The sequence below is a fragment of the Octodon degus genome, unplaced genomic scaffold (genome assembly GCF_000260255.1).
Source record: "Octodon degus isolate 3935 unplaced genomic scaffold, OctDeg1.0 scaffold00293, whole genome shotgun sequence".
NCBI classification, from domain to species: domain Eukaryota; kingdom Metazoa; phylum Chordata; class Mammalia; order Rodentia; family Octodontidae; genus Octodon; species Octodon degus.
This window is the reverse complement of record NW_004524869.1, coordinates 1,464,832-1,474,819: the sequence shown is the minus strand read 5'-3', so window position 1 is coordinate 1,474,819 and position 9,988 is coordinate 1,464,832. Positions and strand designations below refer to the sequence as shown.

The window sequence follows — 9,988 nt, the reverse complement described above, 5'->3', positions numbered from 1 at the left end:
TTTGTTGAAACTGTACTTCCGATTTGATTTGAAACTGTCTCATTGCTGTTTATCAATAAAACTGTAGAAAAAAAAAAAAAAAGCCTTTTTTTCTGTCCACAATCTTATTTTGAAGGGTTTTCTAAAGAAAGCTGAACATGACATAGCCGTCACACTGAATGTTAAAAATAATTTTCATTTTGTACATCACTGTTGCCCAATATTAACCCTACACTTGCTAAATTGTGCTGTCTGGACATCGCTGGCCTCCCAGATACTGGTATTACATGCCTACACCACTGACCCTTTTTCTGTTCCTTAAAGAAGAGAGCGAGCACTAATACAAAAATCTACACAAGGGTAAGGTTAACATTGAGCAACAGAAAGTATTTTCATTCCTTAATTTGCAAAAGACCAAAAAGCTAAGGATGTCACTATTACTAGCAGCATTACAATTTACGTAATTATCTTTCAATTCTGAGTCACTCTTTTCTCAGAGTTATCACACTACCCAGGGTTATTATTATCTATTAAGAGCTAGAGTATTATGTTAAGAGGTGGATACAGAAATTAAATAAAGGCAATCCTGGTCTTCAGTTTTCACCTAAAGACGCTTTTAGTTGGATGAAAGTCACGCTTAACGAGAACCTGTGCTCACTTTTTAAATAAAAATCTATCAATTCCAAGAAATTTTAGTGTCCTTCTAGACTCCAACTGAAAAAGCGATCTCACTCTTGCCATCTTTGCCAACGGAGGCCAACGGAGTCTACCCAGGTACGGTCCTTGGCACATTAGAAAACGCTGACAGAATTACCCTATCTAGTATAGCTTTTACTACACCTTAAGCTAAAGACCTGATCAAATAAATCAGGGTCACAATCTCAAAGACATCAACTCTTTCAAGGCTTGTACAACAATTTTCAGGATTAATGATCGACACTGGCTGACTACGGCGGGATGAGGGCATGACCAACGGAGACAGGAGCTGAGGAAAAGCGTTTCCCCAGACAGAACCGAAGTTAGCGAAAGCACACAGGAGCTTCGGTGACCTGGCCGGGAGGCGCCCGCTGCAGTAGGGTAAGGGTCCGTACGCCGCCGTCCGCAGGCAGGCGGCCACGTACGCGAGGATCAGACTTAAACATCGTGCCCAGTTCAGGCTGACTGAGCTGTTAGCGGAGCACTAGTTGAACTGGCAGCCCCGCGGAAGGCGCATGGAATCGCCTCCCCAAGCGTAACTCCTACCTTGGAAACAGGGCCTGGGATACGGGCTCTTTCAGCTTCCTCCATCTCTTCTGCCACAGTTGACGACTTAACTGGAGGCCCGGCATCTTTCTCGTTCCTCTTTGGCTTCTTCACCGGAGCCTGCAAGGTCCCACGCCGCTTCCTCTTGGTCGCCGCCATCTTGCCCCAGCACCTCCGCTCAGGACTGTGCTTCCGGTTCGGCCTCTCTCCTCCCCGTTCTCTATGGTATCTCCGCCCGGTCCCGCGGTCCCGCTCCAGCTCTATGGTGCCAGCTTCCGGTTTCGGGGTCCTTCACGCTCGACTCTCTAGGCGTCCTTCATCTCTGTGGTTGCCGGGCCGGCTGTGGCGGGACGATCCGAAAAGACCGGCGGGAGGCGCGCCTCTGTCTGGTTTCCCGCGAGCTGCAGTCCTATTCGTCAAGGGACCCACCTGGGAAGGGCTCTGTGGCATCCACACCCCACCACAACAGTGGTTTCCGTCCCCAGGGCTTCCCCTCTTGAGTACGGTGCCGCAGCGTCGTGCCTGGCTGGGCTGGTGAGTGGGGTGGCGGGACGCACGGGGTCTCTCCTGAGGTCGCCAGGCCGCGCGCCCCAGCCTGATCTGTTGGTTGGCGACCCGGCAGCGGTGCAGACAGACTGGGCAAATGGAGCCCTTCTGGCCTTCCGGACAGTACTTCTGCCCGAAGTAATCGTTACCGTCCCCGTGGCGTATTTTCAAGGTTTGCAGTTTTGCGCGGATCCCTGATACCAAAGACGGGAAGAAGGAAACGTGGATCTGGTCGGCGCAGGTCGGCTTCGCCGTCCTGCCGCGAACGTGGACACCCCGGCCCTCGCCAGCACCACTGATGTTTGTTGTCGCATCTCGCAGGTGTGCCGTGGTCGGCCGGGCGGCCCTCGGGAGCGAATGTGCGGTAGACCATGCCCTTCCTGACCCAGCGCGTCCAAGCCGAGACCGACCAGTACTGCTTCGTGGCCAGCCTCGACAACGTCAGGAATTTCTCCACCATTCTGAAAGCTATTCATTTCCGAGACCACGCCACGTGTTTCACTACTAAAAATGGAATCAAGGTTACAGTGGAAAACGCGAAGTGCGTGCAAGCCAATGCTTTTATCCAGGTATCAAAAAGGCATCTTTTAGCCTGTGGCGCGGTACTCTTTTTACAGTTTCATGAATTCTCAAGGGTCTGATTAAGGCAGAGTCAGAAAACAAAATGCCATTTTTTGAGCTTTTTCTCCCCTGATGAGAAATTCTTTCTTCATCTTGTCTTACAAAGCTAATGGTTAATAAAGGCTAAAGTTTATTAAGCTAAACTATGGGACAGGAACTCTAACCCAGAGCTCAGCATTTTTTGTTCTCACCATACTAACAAGTAGACTTTGTTGTTCCTCCCTCCCCCATCTTTTTTTTAATGTGTTTGTGCTGGGGATCGAACCACGGTCCCTGGGCTTGCCTAATCTTGCCTAAGCAGACGCTTTAGACGTCTGAGCTATCTCACCAGCTGGCCGCCTGTCATTCCATGTTTACGTGTTGGAAATTGAGGCACGATTTAAGTAATTTGGCAAAACTCAGTAACCCTAGTTCAGGGATAAGCACATAAAGTAGGCAAGGGAGCATCACATAAGGGAAAAGTTTATCACATACGGGATAAGCAGTGGAGATGGGAAACGCTTTCCAAGGCTTTGACTGGGGCTTAAATCACCGCCACACCCTTCACTATTAAACTGCTGGGTAGAACTATTCTAATGAATAATTGAAAAAAGCTAAGATATTTTCCTTGCTAAGGAGAAACTTTCCACAAGCAGTGAGCTCGTTATTTATAAAACAAGGTGAAATCTAGATTGAAGTGTTTTCTTCACGTAGTAACACCATTTTCATTTCTACTTTTTTCATAGGCTGAAGTATTTCAGGAGTTTCTGGTTCAGGAAGAGACTGTTGTATTTCGAGTTAATTTAACTGTTCTTTTAGATTGTTTATCTATTTTTGGATCAAATCCCATGCCAGGTGAGCCATTTTATTATCTGTCATTAAAGACATAACAAGGGAGGGGGCTTAGAAGGAGGGGGACATGAGCAAAGCATGACATACGCATGTATGGAAATGTCACAGTGAGGCCCCTTAATAATTACATGTTGACACATATTAAAAAATTAAGACAAAAGTGTACAGCATGATCAAATGTACATTAAGAACATAGCAACATATTTAGAATATAAATATTTAGAAAATTCTAACTCATTTTTCAATGGTTATAATGGATTATGACTGCAATATCAATTGAATATGTTTATATTTCCTATTTGTGAAAGTATTTACATTTCTCTTAAGTTACAAGATTTAGAAGATTTTTTTAAAAGCTTTTTAAGACAAGGTTTCACTATGCAGTTTATTTTAAAGAGAATAGAATAATAGATAAGACATTAGAAATGATACACAATTTAAAAAAATAAGATAGGTATTCAACAGTGGTTGTTATGTTGCACTTTGCTTGGAGCCCAAGCTGACCTCAGACTTACAGCAAACCTGACAAAGCCTCCCAAGTGCTGGGATTATGGGCTTGCACCATCGTGCCGAGCATAGATTTTAAATTTGAACCATAAGAAAAGATTTTGAACATGTCACAAATATTTTCAGTTTTGTCTCCCTGCCTTGATTAGAATTACACAGCTAGTGGCAGAGAAAAGTAGAAATGAATTCTCCTGCCTCCTGTTTACTGTATTCCAAATATTTTAACCCTGTTAATTATGTCTGGTTCCTCAAATATTTATCATACGTATATATGTATTTTTATTTGTTTGGGCAATTATTATGAGTATAAAACTACAACAAATTTTCAGAAAGTTACTGTTATTTCATATGAAAGCAACTTGGATATCAGCTGGGAAAAATTCAGTAATGGTGAAAATATATTTTACTGTAGAAAATATGTTTTAATTTTGCACTGACAGCTCCACTATTAAGCGTTTTCTAATGCAGTGCTTCTCAGCTGTTGTTGTTTTGTTTTTTTTCTGAAAGCTTCTGCCTTCCCTCATTCTTCTTTATAACTGTCCAGTAAGGAGGATAGTCCTTCTTGCCATTTGTGGTTTGTAGTGTTAATATTCATCCTGCCATTACACACTGTCTTCTGTTCCCAATATGATCTTAAAAGCTGAGCAAATGTAAAGGCCATTTGCCAACAGGAGAGGTCGGAAGCGTCCTTAGGATAGCGAATGCTCTGGAAATAGAGACAATAGGAAAGCATTCACTTCTTGCGCAAGTTGAGCCTTCAAGAAACAGCACTGCCTATTGGGCAACTGTTTTCATTGGCCTTTTTTTACTGTTATGTAGATTTCCCACCCTGAAATCTTGTAGACTTACAGAGACTGCCCAAAAGATGCACACACGCACGCTTGAGCAGTTTGCCATGCTAATCAAGGTATGGAAGCCAGGGCCGGCCAGATAGCTCAGCGGATTAAAGTCCCTGCCTGCTTAGGCAGACTCAGGGATGGAGATCAACCCTCCGATTGCTGTGCCAGCCCTGCCCTTGGGGCACACTGAGACTGGGCATGGTGATGTGCACCTCAAATTCCAACACTGGGAGGCTGAAAATAGGGGGATCACTATGAGTCTGATCTATGTATTGAGACCGTCTATGCCCGGTACTAAATACATTTAAAAAAAAGTACGGAAGCTAATGGCTGCCACTTTGACCACCACTTAAAAATACAGAGGTGAAAGTTTAATTGTATGAATCTCATGATGTCTTAATAAATTTAGAATTAAAATATTTATACAAGTTTTTCTGATGTATATGTATTTTTGGTGGGCTCTATAAATAAAATGAGACCATAGCAGTTGGTGAGACATTTTTGGTAAGGTGAAACTTACTAAATTTGGTTCTGATTCCCAATTTTCCTACAGTTATTCTAGGAACTGTAATTCTTACAAGACATTTGGCAAAATAAATTATATTTGACTGATGTCACGTGTTATTTGGAAAAGCTGAACCAAGAGCCTTAAAGCTGAGTGCAGCATGATTTCTTTCCATCACAGGGACTTTAACTGCACTTCGGATGTGTTACCAAGGATATGGTCACCCTTTGATGCTATTTCTGGAAGAAGGAGGAGTGGTAACAGTGTGCAAAATCAATACTCAGGAGCCCGAGGAAACTTTGGATTTTGGCTTCGGCAATGCCAATGTTACCAGTAAAATCATTCTGCTGTCGGAGGGGCTCCGCGAAGCATTTTCTGAACTGGACATGACGAGTGAGGTCCTACAGATCACCATATCTCCTGATAAGCCCTATTTCAGGTAAAGGAAAGCAGTGCGCTTAGAGCTCATGGGGCCGGCCCTCAGTCTCTCCACTTACACATTTGTTAAGTTTGTGGAATTCTTATTCAGTTTTTGAGAAGTTTTCAAAAGTCAGAAAGCTTTTTTATTCTTAATTCATAATATTACAGATCAAGAGACTTAAAACCTAGAAGAGTAACTCACTATTCAGGATTTTATAGTTAGACAATGTTGATTTGTAGCTGAGAAAACTTAAGTTTTCTAATCTGTAACTAGCAGTCTTTGAAATTAAGATGAAGTACAACAGACTTTTCCTGAACCAGAAACCCCTGAAATACTTCAGCCTATAAAAAAGTTGTGCTACTTACTGTTTTAGATCAGATCATGCCATAAGAAAAAATTGGTTTTAAACATTTGGAAGAGGTTTTTGTATTGTATAGTATGTTTATCTACTTTTTGAGTTCAGGATACAAAAAGAGATACGTCTTGATATATGGTTTGTATGCTCAGTCCCTCCTGGTACCTTCAGTGCTCATAGCTGTTTTAAGACTTGGAAGAATAGCTTAAAATTAAGGTATATGAGAATATGTGAAATAGAGAAGGAATAGAATTACAGACTAATAAGTACTAAAATACTTAGAGGTACTTGTAAGTGCAGTACTTGAGTATTTAGGGGAGGAATGGTCAAGGAGAGCTTCCTACGGCAGAGTAGTTTTTACCAAGAATACAGTGTCAGAGTATCAAGCTGCTTAGGTGTTGTGGCAACAAACACCTGAAATCCCAGCTCCGGGGGAGCCTGAAGTAAGAGGATCACAAGTTCAAGGCCATCTTGAGGAACTTAGCTAGATCATGTCTCCAAATAAACTTTTCAAAATGGTTGAGGATATAGTTCAGTGGTAGATTGCATGATGAGGCCCTTGTTCAATCCCAGTGCCCAACTCCCCACTCCAGCCCCCAACCAAACCTATCAATTATTACTAATATTTGTCCCAACAAATCACAAAAGGGCAAGTCTTTTTTTCAGGATTAAAAAAATCAATTTAGAGAATCTTTAACAATTTAAAACAGACTGAAATATTTTTTCTCTTTTGAAAGATTTCAGAATATTAAAGCATAAAGGAGATAAATACATATAGAATAAGGATAAGCTGTTCATTTTTTATTTTACTTTAGAAGACCTGTAGGCCTGTCTTATGGCATTAGGCAAATAAAATTTGGCTTGAGATGTGTTAAATGTTAACACAGAGATCAATGAAACCTCAGCTAAAGGTATTTCAGAGGATCCCCTTTCAAATGAACTCTTTACATAGATGACTAGGTATATCATGGTATCTTTTTATTTCTAACATTGGCAACAGTTTTGTAGTAGGGAAGTGGGAGTTAAAATTTCTTTTTCATTTGTTGAGTTTGAGGCAGTTGTGACAACATGAAGTAGTTGAACGTGAGGGTGTAGCACTCAGACGTTAAGTCTAGACTAGAAATTTAGATTTGAGAGCTGTCATGGCTGGGCATTGTGCCTAAGCAGAAGATATTCGGAGAGAGGCTATGTTGGAAGATGACAGAAGCGATGGACTCTAGGAGCAGTATCACCTGGGATGGGGCTTGGGGCCACCCCACACTGAGGTCTGACCCCAGTGCTCATATTGCACTTACTAGTGTGCAGACCACATAACAAATGCTTAATAGATTACTACAGATTGATAATGTGTAAACATTTTAAACTGTCTACATAGTTGCTGATATTTTTTTTTCTTCTGTACTTTAGGAAAGGGTCTACAGGTGTTCAGGGTCTCACTACTAGATAGGACTCGTAGTGATTCTCCTGTTTACAATCTCCCAAGTGCTGGGATTACAGGTGTGCGCCACCACGCCCAATCTCAATCGCTATCTCAGTGTGCCCCATGTGCAGGGCCAGCACAGCAGGCCTGGGGATCAAACCCCTGGCCCTTGCGCCTAGTTGCTGATTTTGGTAAGCAAAGAAAACCCTAAAATTGCTTAAGAGCAGTATAAGGTTCAAAAAAAGCCCTAAGTGCTTCAGACCACAGTGGTAAGGATTGGGGGACAGACCCACGTAAGCTTAGATCAGTCTTCTGTCATGCCTTTTCTCTCTCAATGGCATATTTCTAAATTCAAGGATGTGGAAAAGTCATTATTATATATATAAACTGATGAGACCAATTTTCTTCAGATATATTGCTAACTTGCTAGTTGCCCTGTGCCTTCACAGAATCCTTTGGAAATCTTTATTATGGCATTTATTAAAGCAATTGGTAACATTTTTGTTTTCAGAGTTAGGATCTTTCTGTGTAGCTCAAGCTGCCTTGAGCGCACTACGTAATGCAGGCCAGCCTCCAACTTGTGGTGATCCACCTACTTCAGCCTCCCACGAGCTGAGATTTATAGGCCTGTGCCACCACTCTCAGCTCAGCATTTACTTTGTCTCTTTCACCTGCCGGAATGAGCTCCTGAACAAAGTGCTTTCTTTGGATCCTAATGTTCTTGTTGGACCAGTGAACAAATGGGTTACTCTTTTTTTTACTACAGGTTATCTACTTTTGGAAATGCAGGGAGCTCCCACCTTGACTATCCCAAAGACTGTGATTTGATGGAAACATTTCAGTGTAATCAGACCCAGGTCAACAGGTCAGTTTGTACTATAGAGGTAGCCATTGGTGATGACAGTAAGGTTAAATATCAGATTTCAGTCTGTTAATAAAAATGCGTGAGATTTTTAAAAACGTGTGTAAGATGCTTGATGTACCTAAATATTTGGGCTTGTAGTAGCGTTTGAATAACAAAGCAAGAGAATATATTATCAAATTGTAAGTTTTTGATTTTTTTCGTATATTTGCTGAGTAGTACTTGGCTAAGTTTTGTTCTTTACTTAGAGTTACAAGCACTGTGTTGTGTATCCAAACACCAAACAACTTTTTATGTACTCTTCTACAGGTATAAGCTTTCCTTACTGAAGCCCTCTACAAAGGCACTGGTTTTATCATGTAAAGTATCTATCAGGACAGATGACCGGGGATTCCTCTCATTACAGTATTTGATAAAAAATGAAGATGGACACACATGTTTTGTGGACTATTACTGTAGCCCAGATGAAGATGTTCCTGCAGCTGAGTCTCCAGTGTGAGAATGGTGATACTGATGTGTGTGTGGATAATCGGTTGCGTTCGCATGCTGAGAACAGTACTCGTCATGCCATGCTTTCCTGTTGTATTGTCTACAGGGAAGAAAAGAAAGAGAAGATGGAAGCAAAGTCTCCATAACAGCTGCTTGTATTTTATAAATAAATGTTTTCATGTAGTCAGAGATTACCCAGCTAATGGACTGGCCTGTGGTTCTGTCTTTTGAACTCATGGCAGTCATATTGGGTCAAGATGGGTAAATCACATGTTCTACTTACATAGAACATTTCAAAGACTAGCTTTAAAGTCTGATGATGCTATATCTGAAATGATCTTTTTTTTAGTGTTAGAAAAAGCAAAGGTGTATGGAAATGACCTGTTAGTTTGCATTATTGATGAGTATCTTAACGCACACTGGTTCACAAAGCAATCTAAGCTTCTCAAGAAACTGATGTGTACCAGAGTATGGAAACTGTTGTTTTAGTAGTACTTAATTGCATTGAGGTGTTCATTTTCTTTTTAGTTTTTGTGGTATGGGGTATTGAACCTACGGCCTCACTGAGCTACATTCCCATCATTTGAGATAGGGTCTTGCTAAGTTACTCAGACAGATTAGAAGCAATTTCAGAGTTATAGGTTTTCTTTTCAGAGTTGTTCAGTACAGTAAATACCTTCCATTTACCCATAACAGCTTCTTAAAGCCAACATACAGAAAATCAGTTATATGCTTTTATACTCTTCGGAGTTTTCACTTGAATATTTTTGTGGAATATAAATATTCTTTGTATCTGATAATATATGCTCAAATTATCTGACACGTTCTCTTAGAAGAAAAACTACATGGCAGGATGAAGTTTTTTTGTGACAACAGTGTAGTGTTCTGTCCGGGGCTAGCACTCTGGGCCCTGTGAGTATGGCTGGGCTCTGCATGGAGTAGACTGGTCATACTGTGGATTTGTTTAGCCTCGCAGGCCTTAGCCCATTAATGTCATTCGCCGTGACCATTTCTTTCCTCAAAAGTGGTCCAAGCTATAGACCACTTGAGCACCATCGAGTGATACCAACATTTGATGGTACTTTTGGAATACGCTACCTTGAAACATCCCCCTGGGCCTTAGAGGAAGTTGGTTTGGAGAGCACTGTAGCAGGTGCCTCTTCTTGAGGAATCGCTTCTCCTGAGCTGCTGTAGGCCCTGCCTTCCAGTCACATGTGCAGCAGCTCTGGGTTGTAGCCCAGTGGCAATCCCACAATGCCCAGCTGCTTTGTAGGAAGTTAGAATTCTGTGAAACTTTGTAGTGTATGTTCATGAAGGAAATGGATGAGTCTACTAACTGCTGTAAATTATTTTTTATTTAAATACCACCAA

General features: G+C 41.7%; 2 protein-coding genes across 6 annotated transcripts in view; one reads left to right on the top strand and one right to left on the bottom strand.

Annotated features, from left to right (window-relative positions):
* Nucleotides 1-9,988, bottom strand: part of Brix1 (BRX1, biogenesis of ribosomes) — a gene marked incomplete at its 3' end in the record, with an annotated part of 24,303 nt that overhangs the window by 10,624 nt on the left and 3,691 nt on the right. The gene's annotated exons all lie outside the window — the stretch shown is intronic.
* Nucleotides 1,228-9,982, top strand: Rad1 (RAD1 checkpoint DNA exonuclease). Of its 5 annotated transcripts, XM_023707478.1 has the most exons (7): nt 1,228-1,755; nt 1,940-2,008; nt 2,089-2,336; nt 3,114-3,222; nt 5,251-5,509; nt 8,033-8,131; nt 8,438-9,982. In XM_023707478.1, exons 3-7 carry the CDS (start codon nt 2,139-2,141, stop codon nt 8,625-8,627), a joined length of 855 nt encoding a protein of 284 aa, XP_023563246.1. In that variant the 5' UTR covers nt 1,228-1,755; nt 1,940-2,008; nt 2,089-2,138; the 3' UTR covers nt 8,628-9,982. The 5 variants fall into 5 exon arrangements, with proteins under 5 accessions (XP_023563246.1, XP_023563247.1, XP_023563248.1 ...); XM_023707479.1 differs by lacking the exon at nt 1,940-2,008 and having other exon boundaries at nt 1,228-1,624; nt 2,085-2,336; XM_023707480.1 differs by lacking the exon at nt 1,940-2,008.

Bases quoted from the DNA above. Each gene is read 5' to 3' on its own strand.
- Rad1 (XM_023707479.1), top strand. From the start codon at position 2,139: ATGCCCTTCCTGACCCAGCGCGTCCAAGCCGAGACCGACCAGTACTGC. The intron at 2,337-3,113 runs GTATCAAAAAGG...CTTTTTTCATAG, and splicing joins AAGCCAATGCTTTTATCCAG to GCTGAAGTATTTCAGGAGTT. The intron at 5,510-8,032 runs GTAAAGGAAAGC...TTTTTACTACAG, and splicing joins CCTGATAAGCCCTATTTCAG to GTTATCTACTTTTGGAAATG.